The sequence below is a fragment of the Lissotriton helveticus genome, chromosome 5_1, assembly GCF_964261635.1.
Source record: "Lissotriton helveticus chromosome 5_1, aLisHel1.1, whole genome shotgun sequence".
NCBI classification, from domain to species: domain Eukaryota; kingdom Metazoa; phylum Chordata; class Amphibia; order Caudata; family Salamandridae; genus Lissotriton; species Lissotriton helveticus.
This window is the reverse complement of record NC_136065.1, coordinates 841,046,071-841,067,859: the sequence shown is the minus strand read 5'-3', so window position 1 is coordinate 841,067,859 and position 21,789 is coordinate 841,046,071. Positions and strand designations below refer to the sequence as shown.

Sequence of the window (21,789 nt, the reverse complement as noted above, 5' to 3'; positions counted from 1 at the left end):
GGGTGAACAGTGCCAGCCTTAAGCCCCACGCTAGAGCTACCCGGTGGACTCCCACAAATTTGGAGGAGATAAAAAAGTTTTTGGGTTTAACTTTTTTGATGGGCTTGCTTAGGAAACCATCAATGGCTTCATATTGGTCTACTAGTCCCTTGATGGCAACAGCTATATTTCCGGCAGTCATGAGTCGTGATAGGTATTTGCTTCTGCTGCGGATGATGCATTTTGTTGACAATAGTCTTGCTTTGCCACGAGATCACCCTGATTGTGACCGTCTTTTCAAGATTCGGCCTGTCATTGATCATTTGGTTGATCGATTTTCTGAGATCTTTTATCCTGGGAAAGAAATTGCAGTGGATGAGTCTTTGCTGTTGTTCAAGGGCCACTTGGTATTTCGGCAATACATTCCTAGTAAGAGGGCACGCTAAGGAATCCAACTGTATATGCTGTGTGACAGTGAGACTGGATATGTCTCTAATTTCAGGGTGTACACTGGTAAGGAATCCAGGATTAACCCCCCTGGTTGTCCGTCGACTTTTGGAGTGACTGAGAAAATTGTGTGGGAACTTGGTTGTGGATTGTTTAACAAAGGCCATCATTTGTATGTCGATAACTTCTACACTGGTGTACGGTTGTTCAGGGAATTGGCCAAAGTGGACACTGTTGTTGTGGCACAATCCGCTCAAACCGTAAAGGTTTCCCAAAAGAACTTGTTTGTCGAAAGATTGCTCGGGGACAGTGCAGTGCATTGCGTTGTGAGGAGCTTCTAGCTGTGAAGTTTTCGGACAGGAGAGATGTCTACATGTTGACTACAATACATGATGAAAGCACTGAACCGGTGACTGTTTGGGGTCAGGTTGCAGAAGTGCGCAAACCTGTGTGCATACTGCACTACAATAAGTACATGGGTGGTGTTGACAGAGTAGATCAGAGGTTGGAACCGTATGCTGCTCTTCGTAAGGCTTACATTTGGTACAAGAAGTTGGCTATCCATCTTTTCCACTTGGCAACCTTTAATTCTTTTGTTGTGTTCCAGAAATCTTGTCCTCAGTCAAAGATGACTTTTGTAAAGTTTCAGGAGTCTGTAATAGGCAGCCTTGTTTTAGTGGAACAGGCAAGTGTTCCTAGAGTTGGAGTGGTGGAGGATGTTGCCAGATTGAAAGATCGCCACTTTCCTGATACAATTCCTCCTACAACCTCAAAAGACTTTCCCAGTCGGAGATGTAGAGTCTGTTGGCGAAGAGGTTTGCGGAAGGAGGTTCGCATGTACTGCCCCGACTGCCCTTCAAACCCCAGGCTGTGTGTACCTGCTTGTTTTAGATTGTACCACGCGCAAAAGAATTTTTGGGAGTATCAATGAGTGGTAAAGTGAACTGGTTGGTCTTTATTCTGTAAAACTTATTGTTCAGTTTCAAAGTTTGTATTTGTGTAGTCTTTTTAGATTTAGTTGTCGAGTTAGTAGATTTGTATCAATTTGCAATTTGTTTTTGTTTCTCTTTTATTAAAAAAAAAAACTAAAGTATGATGTTGGTTTGCGTGTAGTGTCCATTGTCTGACTGTGTGCATGGTTTCGCGCTTGGCTGCCGGTGTCTGTGGACTGGTGCTTGTCTGGCGGTGTCTGCGGGCTGGTGCTTGACTGGCGGTGTGCGTTGTCTGGTGTTTGGTTGTCGGTGTGCGTGCTCTTGCGCTTGCCTGGTGTTGTGTTTGGATTTGTCTTTGGCTGGTGGTGTTCGTGGAGTGGTGCTTGGCTGGCGGTGTGTGTGGAGTTGTGCTTGGCTGGTGGTGTGTGTTGAGTGGTGCTTGGCTGGTCGTGTGTGTGGAGTGGCGCTTGGCTGGTGGTGTGCGTGGAGTGGTACTTGGCTGTCTGTGCACGGAGTGGTGCTTGGCTGGTGTTGTGTTTGTGGAGTGGTGCTTGGCTGGTGTTGTGTTTGTGGAGTGGTGCTTGGCTGGTGGTGTGTGTGGAGGGGCGCTTGGCTGGTGGTGTGCATGGAGTGGTACTTGGCTGTCTGTGCACGGAGTGGTGCTTGGCTGGCGGTGTGTGTGGAGTGGCGCTTGGCTGGCGGTGTGTGTGGAGTGGCGCTTGGCTGGCGGTGTGTGTGGAGTGGCGCTTGGCTGGACGGTGTGCGTGGAGTGGTACTTAGCTGTCTGTGCACGGAGTGGTGCTTGGCTGGTGTTGTGTGTGGAGGGGCGCTTGGCTGGTGGTGTGCATGGAGTGGTACTTGGCTGTCTGTGCACGGAGTGGTGCTTGGCTGGCGGTGTGCATGGTCTGGTGCTTGGATGGTGGTGTGGGTGGACTGGCGCTCGGCAGGCGGTGTGTGAGTAGCTACTTTCTGTTGGTCACTACACACACTGCTAGTTGAGTGACACTCCACACAGTCCATCATTTTGTGTAGTTGCAGTGTCAGAAATGTGGGCGTGTGAAAGTGATGGGCCCTTGAATGGCGCTGTTTGCTGGTGTGAGTGTTTAAATGTGATGGGTCCGCGGCTGGCGGTGAGAATGTTTTGTATGTGTCACGCGTACGAAAGGTGTATGAATGGCCTGTAAAGAGGTTGGTGCCTTGACGTGGCTTTACAGCTCACGAGCTGTGAGTCAGTGGTTCAGTTTATCATACTTTCAATTATATGCAGTGTATTTCATTTTTGATGAAATTACTTGCACTTCCAAGTGTATGTACTTAATCATCACTCACCCTCGAGCCAAATCCAACCAGTATGTGTGTGTGCTTGCGGATTAGATGGGTGTGCAGTAATAATTGTTTTTTTTCTCTTTCTGCAGTAGGGTGTACCTTGTCCCTTATTGTGATTGTTGTTATGTGTTGCTTTTCCATTCGGATGGTGTCAATGGTCTGGTTTGTATCAGGTATGAAAGGTGCGTGAATGGCCTGTAAAACGATTGGTGCCTTGTCGTGGCTTTACAGCTCACGAGTTGCGAGTCACTGGTTCGGTTTTTATGCATTTATTTATTGACAGAGCATTTCATTTTTTTGAAATATCTTGTTAATAAAATTTTATGTACTGAACCATCACTCGCCCTCGTGCCAAATCCAACCTGTATGTGTGTGTCTTTGAGGAATAGATAGCCGTGCTTGAATGTTTGACTTTTGAGTAACTCTGTTAAGGTGTGGTATCATTTTACTCGGGAGAACAAGGGGAACGCAGGGTGGTAGGACATTTTTGCCGGCACGGCGATCCCACGCCAAAAAGTTTGGAAAAGTGCTATTTTTACCTAATTTTAAGGTTTGCAAGGAGTTCTGGGTAGGAAAACATTGGGGGACCCACACATGCCATACCTCCCTGGACTCTCCCGGGTGTCTAGTTGTCAGAACTGTTTGGGTTTGCTACTTTCCAAAGAATACCACCCAGCCCCGGGCCAAAAACTCAGGTGCCCCCCCCCCCAAAAAAATCAAAGTTATATTGCTTCAGGGTATTTTGAATTCACCACTGTACGATTTGGACCTTTTCCTGTTGCAGCCACTATGGCTACCCACGCAAGTGAGGTACCGTTTTTATCGGGAGACCTGGGGGAACGCTGGGTGCGAGGTAATTTGTGTGAGCCCAGTGATGCCACGCTTTCCCACACTACAACGTGTGAAAAAATTGATTTTTTTCTGCTAAAATTGAGGTTTGCAAGGGATTCTGGGTAAAGGAACGTTGGAGGATCCACGCAAGCCATACCTCCTTGGAAGCCCCCGGGTGTCTACTTTTCAGAAATGTGTGGGTTTGGTAGGTTTCCATAGATGGCTGTCTCGCACGGGGCCAGAAACCCAGCTAACCCCTCTTGCAAAAGCTGATGAATTTGACAATGGTGACAATGTCAAGTCCACTAGCTTTTGCAAGAGGGGTTACCTGGGTTTTCGGCCCCGTGCGAGACAGCCATCTAGGGAAACCTACCAAACCCACACATTTCTGAAAAGTAGACACCCGGGGGCTTCCAAGGAGGTATGGCTTGCGTGGATCCTCCAACGTTCCTTTACCCAGAATCCCTTGCAAACCTCATTTTTAGCTGGAAAAAATCAATGTTTTCACACGTTTTAGTGTGGGAAAGCGTGGCATCACTGGGCTCACACAAATTACCTCCCAACCAGCGTTCCCCAAGGTCTCCCGATAAAAATGGTACCTCACTTGCGTGGTTAGGCATAGTGGCTGCTTTAGGAAAAGGCCCAATTCTTACTGTGGAGACCAAAAAATTTCCTTTAGCCAAACAATCTTATTTTTTGAGGGGGTCACCTGAGCTTTTGGCCCGGGGCTTGGCGGGCATCTTTGCAAACTACCAAACCCAAACAGTTCTGAGAACTAGACACCCGGGGGAGTCCAGGGAGGTATGGTATGCGTGTGTCCCCCAATGTTTTCCTACCCAGAAACCCCTGCAAACCTTAAATTTTGGTCAAAAAACCCACTTTTCCGTACTTTTTTGGGTGGGATCTCGCTGCCGGCACAAATGTCCTACCACCCAGCGTTTCCCTTGTTCTCCCGAGTAAAATGATACCTCACTTGTGTGGGTGTGCCCAAGGCATGTGACTCAGGCTGGGGGGCTTAATTTGTAAAACTTAAATACTACTAAATACTACTTTTTTCAAAATTCATTTTTGGCGTGTTCTGCTTTGGGGCACCCACACAAGTGAGGTATCCTTTTACTCGGGAGAACAAGGGGAACGCTGGGTGGTAGGACATTTTTGCCGGCACGGCGATCCCACGCCAAAAAGTTTGGAAAAGTGCTATTTTTACCTAATTTTAAGGTTTGCAAGGAGTTCTGGGTAGGAAAACATTGGGGGACCCATGCATGCCATACCTCCCTGGACTCCCCCGGGTGTCTAGTTTTCAGAACTGTTTGGGTTTGCTACTTTGCAAAGAATACCACCGAGCCCCGGGCCACAAACTCAGATGCCCCCCCCCCCCAAAAATCAAGGTAGTTTTGCAATAGGGTAATGTAAATTCACCACCGTACGATTTGAACCGTTTCCTGTTGCAGCCACTATGTCTATCCACGCAAGTGAGGTACAATTTTTTTCAGGAGACCTAGGGGAACGCTGGGTGAGTGGAATTTTGTGAATCCACGCAGATTCCAGAACTTTCCACCACAGAAATGTGACGAAAATGTGTTTTTTGGTCAAATTTTTCGGTTTGCAAGGGATTCTGGGTAACAGAACCTGGTGGGAGGCAGTCGAGTCCCCCCATCCTGAATTCCCCTGGGTATCTAGTTTTCAAAAATGTATAGGTTTGCTAGGTTTCCCTAGGTGCTGGCAGAGCTACGGCGCAAAAACAAAAGGTAGTCTTTTTGGCCAAAACGTGCTAAATTTCACTGGGAAATTGAGGTGCAGCCATGTTGCGTATTGCGCTGTTTCATGTCGCAGCCACTATGCCTACCCACGCAAGTGAGGTACCATTTTTTTCGGGAGACCTAGGGGCACGCTGGGTAGGTGGAAATTTGTTGATCCACACAGATTCCAGAACTTTCCACCACAGAAATGTGAGGAAAATGTGTTTTTTTGGTCAAATTTTTATGTTTGCAAGGGATTCTGGGTAACAAAACCTGGGGGTAGGCAGACGAGTCACCCCATCCTGAATTCCCCTGGGTGTCTAGTTTTCAAGAATGTATAGGTTTGCTAGGTTTCCCTAGGTGCTGGCAGAGCTACGGCACAAAAACAAAAGGTAGTCTTTTTGTCCAAATTGTGCTAAATTTCACTGGGAAATTGAGGTGCGACCATGCTGCGTTTTGCGCTGTTTCATGTCGCAGCCACTATGCCTATCCACGCAAGTGAGGTACCATTTTTTTCGGGAGACCTGGGGGCACGCTGGGTGGGTGGAAATTTGTTGATCCACACAGATTCCAGAACTTTCCACCACAGAAATGTGAGGAAAATGTGTTTTTTTGTCAAATTTTTATGTTTGCAAGGGATTCTGGGTAACAAAACCTGGTGATAGGCAGTCGAGTCACCCCATCCTGAATTCCCCTGGGTGTCTACTTTTCATAAATATATAGGTTTGCTAGGTTTCCCTAGGTGCCGGCTGAGCTAGGGCTCAAAAACTAAAGGTAGTCTCTTTGTCCAAAGAGCGCAAGATTTCACTGGGAAATTGAGGTGCGACCACCGTTGCATTTTGTGCCATTTCCTGTCGTAGGCACAAGGCCGACCCACACAAGTGAGGTACCGTTTTTATCGGGAGACCTGGGGGAACGCTGGGTGGGTGCAAATTTGTTGATCCACGCAGATTCCAGAACTTTCCACCACAGAAATGTGAGGAAAATTTGTTTTTTTGTCAAAATCTTAGCTTTGCAAGGGATTCTGGGTAACAAAACCTGGTGGTAGGCAGTCGAGTCACCCCATCCTGAATTCCCCTGGGTGTCTACTTTTCAAAAATGTATAGGTTTGCTAGGTTTCCCTAGGTGCCGGCAGAGCTAGGGTGCAAAAACTACAGGTAGGAACTTTGTCAAAAAAGGGTCAATTTGTAACTGCAAAATTTAGGTGTGACCACGTTGCATTTTGCGCCGTTTCCTGTCGCAGGCACAAGGCCGACCCACACAAGTGAGGTACCGTTTTTATCGGGACACTTGGGGTAATTCAGATTTGTAAATCAACTGTTATTACCAATTGACCTTTCATGCATTTCTCCCTTTCAATGAAAGACATTGTGTAAAAAAAAAGATCTTTTTGAAAAATGACCAATAATTCTCATGCTAGTATGAGTATTCCCAATTTTGAAAATGTGCAATTATATACTGTTTCTGAACTCTATAATTTGTACCCAATTCAGAAATACATAGGTGTCTTTCATACAGATTATTCCATGTATACATTTTCCAAGACAAAGTGCTCTATACCCAGTAAATGAAAAAATACCATTGCAAGTTGCTGCTCAGTTTTTGGATCTGGGTTTGTCGGGTTCTTGGTGAAATTACAAGTCCTATATATCCCCACAACCAGGAAGGTCTAACGGATGTAACGGTATATTGCTTTCCAAGAGCTGTCAAAATTAGAAAAAGTTCTAGGTGAAAACGTTGAGACAAAAGGCTGTTTTTTTCAACAAATTTTCAATTATTCCAATATCTAACTGTTAGTTTCTATAACGAAACCTTCATGGATTTAGACAAATGACCCCTTTCTGAATTCAGAATTTTGTCTACTTTTCGAAAATGTAAAGCTTTCCAGGATCCATTATTGCTTTCAAACTCATTTCTACCATTAACTGAAAGGAGGTGGAAAGCTCTAAAAATAGCAAAAATAGGCTATGTCCCAGAAAAATGCCAAAACTGTGTGAAAAATGTCGGTTCTCTGACAAAAGACTGTCATTCCCTAAAAGCTGAGAAAATGGAGATTTCAGCCCCACAAACCCTTTTTTGATAACATTTTCAGGGAAAAACCCAGAGGCTTTCATTTGCAGCCCGTTTTTCCCATTTTTCTGAAAAAAACAAAAAAATCACTATATTTTGGTTAATTTCTGGGACCCCTACAAGGGAATCCACAAACCCTGGGCGCCTTTAGAATCCACATGATGTTGGAAGAAAAGGACGCAAATTTGGCGTGGATACCTTATGTGGTCAAAAAGTTACAAGGGCCTAAGCGCGCACTACTCCAAAACGCCAAAAAAAGCCTTAGCACAGGAGGGGAAAAGGCCTAGCAGCGAAGGGGTTAATATCAAAGTACCTGCATATTTCCTGAAGAGTCGCTTTTACATAAAGTGTTCCAAGTCAAAAGCACAATCTACTAGCTTTATACCAAAACTGTAAGAACATTTCCATGCTTTCTGAGGGTACACGTGTGACCCTTAGCCAAATGTGCCTTGTCATCGAACATTACTAGGACACTGTGCCTGGGAAGCCCATGCATTAAAATGAGAAAACTAAAACTACATGTACCAGAATGCAACTAGATGTTTACATAAGCAGTCAAGACTTGCTGCTGTCACATATGATTCGGGGTCATATGGGAGATGTGCTTTGATAACATGTCAGACAAACAAAATTGATTTTCAACTAAATTTTTTGTAGATGAAGGTTTATTGCTGATTCCATGAGAAGCAGTACCATTACATAATGTGCAACACATGTTCACCTCTATGCATTCATTCTTCTCAAAGTCTGACTGTTTCAAGGAGATTTGTTGTCATTTATGGTATATAAGTGAGATTTGGTGTGATAGTAATCTGCTTGAGATTTAATGTTATCCTAAGGTAGCTCATTAGTTGGAACCCAGACTGTCAAGAACAATCCATAATCAGAAAATCTTGGGTTTTACATGCCTGAAAGGCCTACTCTGTCTTTCATGCATGTACGTTGAAGAAAGCGAGTGCTGTTAATAATGAATTCACTGATGGTGTCACCGTAAAATACACAGCCTAGGCTCGAGTATTCCGTTAACAAAATAATGCATTCTGGGAGTTGCAATTTTGGTTCACTTGATTGGTGCTACACCAAACGAGTGTTTTCGCTGAAAATAAAACTGATGTTTGAAGCTCCTACATTTAATTTGCAAAAATTGCAAAACGAAACATTACAAATTCCAATAACTGAAATTCCATGAGTGCACGTATGTGTATGTTGATGCGTGTTTCAATGTGAATGCAAGTCTGTAGTTGGATGATGTGAACGTGTCGAGCTCATGACATGACTGGCAAGTAGTTCCTTGTTTTGAGTGACTCGCTTTTGGGTCTAGTGTGGCTTTTTAGCTAATCATACTTTGCAGTCTGGGGTGTTCGTGGCCCGTTTCTAAGGCAGTATACGGTACAAAGGACGTAATGTCGGCTATTGACCGTATTTTATTGATATAACTGATTTGCTCTATTCCTTTAAAAAGTGTTTCTCGTAGTTGAACACGAAATGCATTATAATGGTCACACAGAAGCACACTGAAACAAGGAAATGTCCCACATATTTGAACTGAAATCTTTGTAGCTCTCTCCAGACACTGCAATGAACTATTTATTAAGCAATCTAGTATGCCTGGTACCCAACCAAATGGCCATAAATAGGAAGACTGAAACGCGCGGAGCAAATGCCAGTTTCTCTATACCCTATTGTGATTACAAGAGGTCTCACAACCGCTGGTTATCTGGCCGAACATTAAGAATTCAAGCCAGTTGCCAAAATTAATTAACAATGTTAACAAAGAAACCGAACCAAGTCCATTCCTAAAAACATTTAAACATGTGATAAGGACTACGCTGGGTATTGCAAAACAACTGCACAACAGATCATGTTGGGGGGGGCGTGGCTTAGCAAGCCACGATGGCGGCTGTGCTCTGCTGAGGCTCCGCGGTCGGGCTAGCATCCAGCCCTGTCCCAGTGATCGCCGGGAGCCTCTACTTCCAAATACGGCACCCGGGGTGCCCCCACATCCAGCGGCACCCCCCTGGTACGGTGCGGACCGCGCCACCGTGCGGAATCCCCCAGTGGCGCCTCCCGCCGGAGCCGCGCACCGAGCTGCAAAATGGCGGTCGCGGCTCCGCTCCGCTGAGACCAGCGCAACTGTATGCCTGCATCACCTGAACGGAAGCCCTGAACGGTGCGGCCGACCGACCGCCAGGGAGACCCGAGCTGTGGACCGTGGCCGGCCCCGTGTGGTGCAGTCGCGACTGGGCTCCCCGCCGGAGCTCCTCGCTCGAGAGCAAGATGGCGGCCGCAGCTCCGAGGCCCCACATTGCCTGCGCCTGGTCCTAGACGGGAGTCGGACCCAACCTCCACGTCGACCCCGCCTGCCTCCAGGGCTTGACTGTACCTGCTCCGCGGCGTCGGACCCTGCAGACAACCGCGACTCCTCTGGGCGGTGAGTGCCTGCTCCCCCCCCCCACCCGGGGACTCTGGCTCCGGTGCCCCAGCGGCCCCCCACACCTTCCGGGACTCATCGGGGGACACCTGCCCCTCCAACCCCCAGGCGGAAGGACCGAAGCATCCCTGGACCCGGAGGCGACCCTCCGGACCGCACTGCCTGACTCCAACATGGCGCCTGAGGGGACCCCGGCACCGGGCTCGATGTGTGCTGCCTTGTCCCCACTTTGAGAGCGGCGGCACCCTCAGATCAGCGGCGGCCGCCCGCCACACCGAGGACGACCTCCCGCCGCACCAGGACCCCAGGGGCCCTGCCACTTGACATCGGGGCATTGACCACTCTGTGTACCGGACGGTGGGTCCGGACTCTGCCGCCCCCACACAGCATCACTGTGGGCGACAAGGAGCCCCTACCTGACGAGGGGGTACACATCCCAGTCCATCTGTGCCGCGCGAGCCTCACCACTGGGATCCCCTCGAACCTTCACCACCTGTCCTCTGGCCCCATCGGCTGCTACTGACGCTGGGCCGCACGCCGAGGGAGACCCGCACGCCTTTGTTGCTCTGGGACGAGGGGAAGCCGCCCCAGACCCTGAGGGGACAGGAGAGACCGGCAGATGTTAAACTGCCCCCTGACCCAGCCACGTTGACCTGCTGCGCCCAGAGCATACGACCTCACCCCACGGAACAGAGGGAATCCTCACGTGGTCAGAGTGGCCGGCCCCTGGCGACCGCAAACCTCCCCTGACGCCCCTGGTGGGGGCTCCCCGAGGAGGAGCAGGCCTCGCCTTGGACCTGGAAAGGACCGAGGGAACTGACCAGCACCCGACTGCCGCCACCCGGCAACACTGCGGGGCGACGACCTATCTCCCCCGGGACACGCAACGACCAAGGGGAACCCCCCTCTCCCTCCTAGCAGCACCCATGGGGAAGCCGAGAGCCACACAGATGACGGCGGTCCCGGAAACAGCCGCCGAGAAGATGCCACAGACGAGAGCATGGACGCAAACCAACACGTCGCAAGCCGATCCTACGCTATCAGCGAAGCTGGACCAGGTGTTGGCAGCGATAGAAATGTCTCGCCTCTCGATGGAGGAGCGATTGGGCACCCTGACTACAGACATCAGCCTAATTCGGGATGCACACCGTAAACTGGCAGACAGGGTGAAAGAGGGTGAGCGGATTGTGACCGAACTACGACCAGCGGTGAAATCGCAAGAGGCAGACATGCAGGAGATCCTGCGCCGCGTGACGACCCTGGAGGAGCGAACAGTGGATTTGGAGGGGCGCTCGAGACGCTGTAACATTCGTGTCCTGGGCCTGCCGGAGGGGATTGAAAACTCGGACCCCCTGACATACATGGAATCCTGGACTAAATCGTTCACCCCGGACTGCGACCGATCGCCGTTCTTCTCCATCGAGAGGGCCCACAGGGTCCCAGCCCGGGCGCCCAAACCTGGTCTTCCCCCCCGACCCATGCTGGCCAAGTTCCTACACTTCCGAGACCGGGATGCGGTGCTCCGCGCGGCCCGGACGGCGGGCCCCCTGCGGGTGGAAGACCAGCACGTCATGGTGTTCCCGGACTATGCCCGAGAGGTCCAACAGCGACGATCCACGTTTCTGGAAGTCAAAAGACGCCTCCGCGCAAACGATCTTCAATATTCCCTACTGTTCCCCGCCCGCCTCAAGGTAATCCACAAAGGGAAAGCCCTCTTCTTCGATACGGCGGCGGACGCGCAGGATTGGACTGAATTCCATTGCCCACTGATCCCTAAACCCGGACCCCAGAAGGCACGCAACAATGACTCCAGACGACCCAGGAGACGGGGCGCGAGCCGTGGGCGATCTGGACGCTCCAAGAGCCGGGCGTCCTCCCAGGCGGGCTCACCCGACCTCGCAGAAATCATACAGGAGCGGCGGGACGCCCTACGGGCGGCGACCGGACTGCACTCGTCGCCCCCGGCTTCGGACCTGGAGGGTCAGCCGCACCTATTCACTCCAGAGAAAGACCGGGACAGTGATGGAACTATGTCGGGATGTGGCCCAGTCTCTTCCCCCCTCGTGGTGACACACACATTGGACGCTGCCCTGGCCAGCCAGCCTACCACCTCTTCGTGAACACCTGAACTGTCTACTGACATATCCTTTCCGTGATTGCCTGTTGTAATGCGCGACTTCTAGAAGCCCAGACTACTATACTAGATAAATGCGAGCTCCAGCGAGCGATACACATTTCTCCTGCTAGAGCCCGACCCGCGCACAGGCCCAGCAGCGACACATGCTGCCACCCCCGCAAATTTCTGTTGGTATTCTCCCCTAGTGGGACACTAGTTTGGATATGCCACCCCCAGTGACGTATCCTCAGTATTGGGACAGTTGCCCACCCAAGGTTCTAGTTGTTGTTAATTCCCCCAGTCCCCCCCCCACGTTTAAGGAAGCTTTGCGCGCAGGAACACATACGACACGCACACATGGGCGGCACGCGGGAACTGTAGCGGTGCCCCTCCCCCGACCACGTCACCCTAGAAATGGCTGTCCCCCACTCTGACGTTAGTATCCTTACACTGAATGTACGGGGCCTACACACGCCCAGCAAGCGCTACTCTGTATACTCCTACATACGGCGCATGGCGGCCAACATTACGTTCTTACAAGAGACGCACATTAACGCTACTGAACTCATTCGCCTACAGGCCAAATGGCGAGGGACCATCTGCGCCACACAATATTCAGCGTTTGCACGCGGCGCATTGATCTGGGTGAGACCTGGTACTCCCTTCCGGGCGCTCCGGCGAGTAGTTGATAGAGAGGGCAGATATGCGCTACTGGAGGGGATTCTTGATGGGCAGGGGGTGCTTCTGGGCAGCATATACGCCCCTAATATAGATCAGGACCGATTCTGGGATCACCTTACGGGCGTCCTAGCCCAGTTTACCACAGTCCCATGGGTGCTGGGAGGCGACTTTAACTGCACACTAGACCCCCTGCTGGACCGCTCACATCCTCCCCCCACGCACTCCCCGGCCCCCCGGCAGGCGGCCCTCTTCAAGGCATGGACCACACACTGGGCGCTCACGGATGTATGGCGACACTTACACCCACTGGCTCGCATCTACTCCTTCCACTCGATTCCACACAACCTTCGGGTCCGCCTGGACCGTTTCCTCTGCTCTGCTCCGATCCTCTCTAAGGTTACATCTACAGATTACCTGGGACGGATCCTCTCGGATCATGATGCCCACATAATACGGCTTACCTGGCGCCCCCCACATCCACCGGTCCCCACCTGGCGCCTCCCCAGGGACTGCCTGGCGGACCCGGTCTTTCAGGACGCGCACAAAACCTGCATACGCGACTACTTTATACACAACGAGAACACAGCGTCTTCGATACTAGTGGAGTGGGACGCGTATAAAGTGGTGGCGAGAGGAGAATGCATCCAACAGATAGTAGGGGTACGCCGCACCTTAGAGCGATCGCTCTTAACGACGGAACAGGCTCTAGCTGCTCTCACCAAGCGGCCTGATGACTCGGAGGAACACGCCGTACTCACGGCGGAGGCCAAGACGGAATATCAAACTGCCTGCGCTGACCTCCGTAAGTATAATTTCAGGGCTTACGCTTCTCGGGTGCACAAAGACAGAGACAAAACCGGGGCGCTTCTGGCCTGGATGGCGAAGCAGGACACCGAAATCAAGCCGATCACGGACATTCTCAACCCAGAGGGTGTACTGGTGCAATCACAAGATGAGATTCTCCTGGCATTCCAACGCCATTATGCAAGAGTGTACGAAGCCCCGGCATGCTGTACCCTGTCTACCGCGGATCAGTTTTTAGACCCTCTCACGCTGCCCACAATATCGGATTCCGACAAGCGCACATTGGACACCAAGATAATTCCCTCTGACATCACCCAGGCGATGCGTGCCATGTCCCGAAATAAAGCACCGGGACTGGACGGCTTCCCGCTAGAATACTACGCCACATTCTCTCCCCTGGTGGTTCCCCGTCTGTCACGGATGTTCGGGGCGTCACTCCACCTGGGGAAACTACCCCAGTCGCTACGGGAATCCGTGATTGTCACCTTTCTTAAGCCCCACAGAGATCCGCTTCACATGGGGTCATACCGGCCTATCACCCTCCTGTCGGCTGATTGTAAGATACTGGGGAAGATCCTAGCTGAACGTTATGCGCGGATCATACGCCCGTTGGTCCACCCCGACCAATGCGGCTTCGTCCCCGGGAGGAATACCTCCCAGAACCTTCGCCGAGTCTTCCATATCCAAGATCAGGTACGCGACAGATTTCCCCGCGCTGCCTGCCTCATTATGGACCTGGAGAAGGCGTTTGACACCCTCACCTGGCCCTACCTGTTTTCGGTCCTGCGTCGCCTTAATCTCGGCCCGACGCTCATGGCATATACTCGCCTCCTATACACCGACCTCACTACTCGAGTTCGTATCGGGAAACGTATCTCACCGGCGTTTGCAGTCCGACGAGGCACAAGACAAGGTTGCCCCTTGTCGCCCCTCTTGTTCGCGCTAGCGGTCGAGCCGCTGGCGGTTCGACTGCGTCGGGATGGCGAGGACTGGGGAGTACCGCTTGCAGATGGGACCCACTGTGTGTCCATGTACGCGGATGATCTCCTCATATATGTCCGGGACATTGCAATGGACCTGACCCCCATAGGGGCCACATTGGCGGACTTTGCAACTGCCTCGGGTCTCCAAGTCAACTGGGACAAGTCCGTGGTTTACCCCCTACACCCGGACCTACCCCCCCGAGACATTGACCTCGGACCACATAGTCTTTCATGGTCCGCGGAAGCTCCCCGATACCTTGGTGTCCGCCTATATCATTCTCCGACGGACATCCTTGAGGGCAATCACCGCGCGGTACTCGAGAGTCTGCGGCCGGCGGTCGCCTTCTGGAATAAATTACCACTGGCCCCGATTGGACGGATAGCCCTTGCTAAAATGGTGATGCTCCCCCGGCTCCTCTACCATTTCACAAACCTGCCGGTGATACCTCCCAGGTCCTTCTTTCGCGACGTTGATTCCCTCTTGGGAACTCTCATCTGGGGAACCGGCCGCCACAGAGTCGCCCTGAAAACTCTTCAACTCCCCACAACACAGGGGGGACTCGGAGCTCCATCCTTCGAGGCATATTTCCTCGCAGCACAACTCCAGTGGCTGTCCTACTGGACAGCGGACCGTTACCCTCAGGAAACGGTTACTCCTACAGGTAGAATTACAACCCCGGAACTCACCCGTCTGCTCCTTCCGGGCACCAAGCCGCGGCGCACTTACCCCCTTCAGGTGACGATCGCGCGCCGATGTATGCTGCGGATACACCGGCTGTCCACCGCTAGGCCCCCATACTCCCCGCTGCTGCCGCTAATAGGCGGCCCCAAGCAGGAGTCCTACTTTGCGGCCCCACTACTCGCCGACTGGTCCCGCTGTGGTATCACGGACCTGGAGTCACTCTTCGAGGAAGGTCAACTGAAACCGCTGGACCGCCTGATCGCGGAGTACGGGCTCTCCCCAGGCCAATTCCTCAGGTATAGACAATTACTCGACGGATACCGACCCCATTTCAATCTTCAAAATGGCGAGCCAGACACGCATCCAGTAATACATACTATTCTACATATGGGGGTGGGTCGCCACCTGGTCACATGGCTCTACAAATCCATCCGGGAACTCTCATACACCCCCCTGGCGACCCTACGAGCTGCTTGGGAAGAGGACATAGGCCGTATTTTGCACGACTCGGAGTGGACTAAAGCTCTCGAGGCCCCTAAGCGCGTCTCTAGGAACGCCCGCTTCAAAAATATTCAATATTATATATTGCACAGGGCATATCTCACCCCAGCGCGATTACAGAAGTTCTACCCCTCCACGCCTTTCCTGTGCCCCAGATGCTGTATCCCAGCTGCGAACTTCCGTCACATGTTCTGGGACTGTCCCAATCTTCGACCTTTCTGGCAAGGGGTACACAACACACTGCGGGAACTAACGGGCCTCACTACACTAGCCACCTGGGAGACTAGTGCATTAGGCATCCTCCACATCTCTAAGCGTGAACCGGTGCGGCGGCGCTTCGTGTCCTTAGCGCTCCTACTAGCCAATAGATGTATAACCATGCGCTGGCGGTCCCCAGAGGGTCCCCCCATAGCACAATGGAAGGGGGCGGTTAGCAAATGGGCGGCAGCGGAGGAAGACGCTTTAAGGGAGGAAGAAACCAAGGGCGCGCGCAAACTTCCCATCTCCATGGAATGGGCCATGCTCCTTCACAGCTTCCGCCAGTCCACACAGGCTGGTGACCCGCCTGACCCTTCCCCTCCCCCCACCCAAGGAGACCAGTAGCCTTCACTTGAAGCGAGTCACCCCAGAGTCAGACCCTGATAACCCTCTACGTCCTGGGCAACCTCTTGCATGTCCGGCCATCCGTGGGCTTCTTCCCCCCCCCCCCCCCCGCCTCGACACCCGCTGCCGTCCTCCCCCTACTTAGACCCTGCTAGCGCCTGCATGCTTCCCTCCCACAGTTCTGTTACCCCCCGGTTCACTGGTTACACTGTTAAGTGCACGGTACAAATCCAGATCCAGTGCAGTTGTGGCATGAGAGTGCCCATCTGATCTTCTTCATCGCCCCTGTGGCGATACCGTCCTATTACCGCTCCGCCTGCAGGGGCCTTTACGTGATTATAATGCACGGACTCGTCGAAGTCATGTTTATGTGTACCAGTTCTATGTAGCAAGAAAATGTTGCGCACATAGCTGATCGTGGCTGAATGTTGAGGCCACATCGGCGGACTGTTTATGCTATACTGAGATACTTTACTGCAACAATAAAAACAAATTTAAATTAAAAAAAAAAACAGATCATGTTGGGAAGGAGGCCTTATTAGGTGTAGAGCACTGGGACTAGAGAAGGTGGACAAACTGATCAACAGTTTATGCTGGATAAATATTCACCGGGCCGAAAAAGATTTCCAACTATCAGGGAGGACATGAACGGAGAAGAGAGCAAGGCACTGACCATGTGGGCAAAAAGGGGCAATGCTCTCAGCCTGTTGCATCAGCATGACCTGTATCCCTGAGTTGTGCTGGGATTCCTGCGCAGCATATTCGAAGGTATCCAAATGGATAATACTGCTGCTATGCCGGCTGCCCCAGAAAGAAACAAGGTGTGGTTTGGCTGTGAGCTGCAAAACACTGAAGAATGCATGCCGATGCCAGGCTAACAGATATACATTAGCATTGCGAAATATCCAGCCATCCCAGGAGCTGAGGTTTCATTGATAGCCCTTAGCCTTACAGTGCTTTGACCAAAGGGCATGAAAGCTCACTGTCAAAGTATTTTTTGGGGGCCTCTTTAAAACCCAACCATCAGGAGTCATCCTGGGGATGGTGGGGTGTGCGAAGAGAGGATGTGGCATAATGGCCAGAGCTGCCAACTTTGGAGCTGGGGAACCATGTTCGAGTCTCGGCATCGACTCAACATCCTGTGATTCTGGGCAATAACTTAATCTTGCCATGCCTACCAAAAATAAATGTGTCCTTGTGTGATGTAACTGGTGCTCATGTAAAGTGCTCCAAGAACTTCGGGTCGAGTTTGTGGTATATAAAACTACAACAACAAAAAAAGAGGGCGGGATTGTTGTTTCCGGCCCTCGTTCTAGGGAACTACACACACACACAAAAACACGATCGCATGTGTGAAGCGTACAGCAACTAAAAACACGAGCGCTTGTGTTCCGGTCAAAAACAAATGTAAAAAAAAGTGTGCCACAAGTAAGAGAAATGGCCTAAAGCGAAATGACCCATGTACAGGGCCAGTAGCCATGGGCGTGACAAACACACCAATAGTACGGACAAATCGCACTGATTCACCACACAAAAGAAAGGCAGCTAGAAAGACACAGGAAGGAAGCAATGAAAGGCGGTGGGTGTGGCCATACCCCACAAACAGAATACAGCATGCCTTACTGAGCAGCGCATGCGCACTGATTCTAGGTCTGACCTAAAAAAAGAAATTGGAGTCTAACCAAGTTAGGCAGTATGCAAATGACATCACTGCGTGTGACATTGCACATTACATCATAAGAGCGAACAGCACAAGAAGTGAAATTCAAACCCATGAACTCTCAGGAAGTGACATCACAAGAAAATGCACTGCTGAATGTGTCCCGGTATCTGAAAATTACACCAGATGAGTTTAGTATATTTCAGAGGGGTCCATTTTCGTGACAGGGTAGACAGTGTCCTCCCACTGAAAACAGTGTGTATCTCGACCTGTGCCCTGCTTATCATCCAGTGCTTATACCTCCATAAGACATTAGCTTCCTAGAACTCTAAAAATGACCTACCATACACATTGCACACTCGAGGCTCCCCATAACCTTTCAAAACACACTGGTAGCCTCTAACCTATTCACACCTCCACAGCTTAACATGAGTAAGTTATACATGGTACCTGTTCCCTCCACCCTTCCATTGTCTGTGTTGCTTCCTCCCTCCCACCACCAGTTGTACATGTTGCTATGCTCCCTCCTCTTGTCTGTGATAGCCTGCCCCACCAACCTGTTGTCTGTATTGCTTATACCTTCCCATCTACCACCCTCCCTTGCCTGTTTTGCCCCCCCCCCCCACCTGCCATAAAATAGAGAAAAACACTGACACAGCCAGTGCTGGCCATATCATAGTGCTCTTTTTCCCATTATGTTGTCTGTGCTGGTTGTTGCCTCCCATCCTCACTAATATTGTCCATATTTCCCACCCTACCCACCATAAGAAAAAAAGAGATATGATATGACCAGCACTGGCTGCATCTTTGCGCTTTTTTTCCAAACCTTTAGGTATCCTGCACAGCAGCTGTGTTACTGTACTACATGGCTAAAAGACATAGTCAAAGACAATAATTCCTGCATAGGGAAGCATTATTGGCGCGTTGCCAATGCTTGTTAGTTTTGACGCTCTGGTTTATATAACATGAGACCGGAACACAATAAATACATTGTCGAGCCATTGTTATGACTTAATAAAGAATACATCATTATGGTTAACTTTAATAACTTTAAGGTTAAATAGTGCTGAAAATGATTCTCTCTCTTAGCATCAAAGTAAGTTGTTTTAACAAAGTAAACAGGGACATTATGAGTTACCCAACAGGATTCGTGCATTTACAGTAACTACACTAGCTTAGACTAGGTACATTAGCTGTGGTAAGCAGGTGCCTTGCTTTTCCTGCATGACTAACTCAGAGAGATGCGTGTTGAGGCCATGCAACTACATGTTGCGTTAAACCAAGCTGTGTGTGCTTCCAAAGCACTCTTCTGGTTTGGCACTTTCACAGGCATGATGCCCCATGGCAGTGTGTGCTAGAGTTAAATGTCACTGTTGATGGAGTGATCAAGAAGGGATGTGCAGCCCTAAGGGCCGTAATACAACTGTTGGAGCTGGCAAGAGCTTCCGGAGCACCGCACTGGGACTGCGACAAAGTCCCACACTGCGATCAGCACACAGCTGTCTAGGGGGAGAAGGGCACCTTGTTTAAGTCCCACTGCAAAAGTGGCTCACCTACAGTATTTTTAGGTATTTTCCTCCTGAAAATTATTGATGGGTTAGGCAGGACAGTGCATGGGTCTTCACATCACTCTAAGCGCTGGTTAGTAATCCTCAACATAGTCACAAGCAGCTGGGCTTTGACATTAGAGTCTAGTTCTCCGCATCCGTAGCAGTACAGCCTGTCCTCTAGTCCTTCAGCAATGCATGCTTCTCTGCAGTCTTTGAAGTCTGGCCCCACATTGCTGTAGCAAGGCTGCTGATCTTTCTGTCCATGGTGTGGTGCTCCTCTGGCTGGGCTGCTCTGAGGCTGGCTGTTGGGGTAGTGGGACCCAAGTAGCCATTCAAGATTCAGAAGCAATTCGTTTTTTTTCTGGGGATCCAACCCAGCTCAAGTGCATCTTGCTTGAAGTTGGTTTAAATCTCCTAGAAATTAATATCCCATAATTTAACTGCGGTCCAAGCCCCATAGTGTTGGTAAACGTCCTGTGATAACACCACGATCAGCAAATCGGTTAACTGTTGCTGTGACTCCATCCTCTAATGCCAGCTCTGATCACAGGTGGCGAGACTGAGCACATCTCCTTCGTTCAGGCTTTGCTGTGACCTTGTTCTTACTCAGAGTCTTTGATAAGGTGATACTTTCTTGGAAGCCACCTTGTAACCTTCTGTAACAGGGTTGAACCAGTGGGGTAAGTACAACATGTTCTCCCTGTTTCATTCTAGCTACAATTGCCGGGCAGGGGCGATGGGAGGGGAGAGGAGTGGGCATCACAGAGACAAAATGGAGAAAGGGGAGACAGTCATGTTTGTGCCTGCGATGTTCAATTATAGCCAATCCCCTCCTTCAAGCTGCATATACACCGGGAGACCTCCAGTCTGCGGTAACCCAATCCCTCTTGTACAGTTCATTCATGCTATACACAAACACACATTTTCTTTTGGGGAGATGGTAGCAAAGGGTGCCAGTCAAGTTTTAAACAGGTTACATCATGGTACTAGAAATGTAATATAAACCAATATAGATCTGAATGTATGGCCGGATCTGGTGGCTTAGTAGACTAATGCATCCACTGCAGGGGCCTGCCTGCCTGCCTGCGTTTAACCTCATGGTCACAGATTCAAATCCAGTTGGGTCCACTCAGCCTCTCATGCTTTCTGAGGTCAATAAAACAAGTACCATTGAGTTGGGTAACAATAAACATCTGTTATTCAGCGCCAAGATGCCCCGTTGGGGGTGAACAAGCGCTTTACAAACACGTTATGTTATGTTAATGTACGAGTGCTACATCATGCAGTTCATGCGAAATGCGAGTTTTTTTAAAATGAACAAAAAAACGGAAAAGTATCTGCAGTGAGTACAACACTGTTTGTGATTACACATGCAATCAAAATCTACAGTCCCTACTAAACTACAGCTGGTTAGAATTTGGAAAGTAAAACCGCATATATTAAAGTAAAATCCGACATATTAAGCAATGCAAATGAGGCAATCAAAATAGAACAGGAAGTACCTGTAGAACGTCTTGACTTTGTTGAATGGAAGGCATCTGTAGCACTGCTGGTAGACCATGTTCTCATCTGTCTTGAGCTCGAAGCCACATTTTTCACACCCTGAATATGTAATCGCCGGTAATGATGCCACAATATTTTCCAATGGGGTGCTTGAATCCAAGATCAGACACTTGATTTGGAGGGCGTCCAATCGAAACCTCAGCTCTGAAATGTGTGCTCTCACTTGCACTACTCCTGGAATATGAAAAGAAAGGAATATATTCTGATATTTAATCATCTTTGTGGAGCCGACAAGATTTCCGATGACGCAATTTATATGTGCAAATTACTTCTATAAGCAACCGTTGAAAAACATTTTTGTTTAACTCATTCCACTTACTAAATGATTTGATGGAGTATAAATACATGGTAACTAGTGTAACCTGCACATGTAATAACTGGCATTTCTCTTTCAGAGTGGGGTAACATTACCAACATTTGGTAGTCAAAGAGGAAGAAGGGCAGGTATGGGATGGAATGAGGGTGCAGGGATGGTGGCCATGCAAACTTTCTGAGCTTATGTAGCAAGCCTGAGTCTGTTGGTGTTAACCACATGTGCATAATAAGAAGGACATCCAGGTTTATAATTTGTGTGGTAAAATATTTCAAGTCAATCACATATTTCCCTCGGTTTCAGAGGAAGACATTTCTCAACAGGGAAAAGTAAGGGCAGAAAATCCTTGCCATGTAATATATGGTCTTCATGTATATTCCTGTAAAGATACATCTGTTGGAGAGGACTAGGCCTATAAATGGAGATATAGCACATGGAAAGGTGCACCACCCAATAGTGGAAATCTAATATGTTCAAACTATGTTCTTTATTGTGTTTCTTCAATGATCAAAATAAATAAAATCCAGCCAAAGCGTTGCGTTCCATCTACTTCTGAAATTTCCTCAAGGCTTAAAGTC

The 21,789-nt window shown here is 49.8% G+C and overlaps 1 protein-coding gene across 4 annotated transcripts in view; it reads right to left on the bottom strand.

Moving 5' to 3' along the window:
- Positions 1-21,789, bottom strand: part of SHLD2 (shieldin complex subunit 2) — a 1,059,977-nt gene that overhangs the window by 201,657 nt on the left and 836,531 nt on the right. For all 4 annotated transcript variants that reach the window (XM_078643303.1, XM_078643304.1, XM_078643305.1 and 1 more), the window contains one exon: positions 20,838-21,072. In XM_078643303.1, coding sequence (XP_078499429.1) covers positions 20,838-21,072 — 235 coding nt within the window. The remainder of the gene's footprint in view (positions 1-20,837; positions 21,073-21,789) is intronic.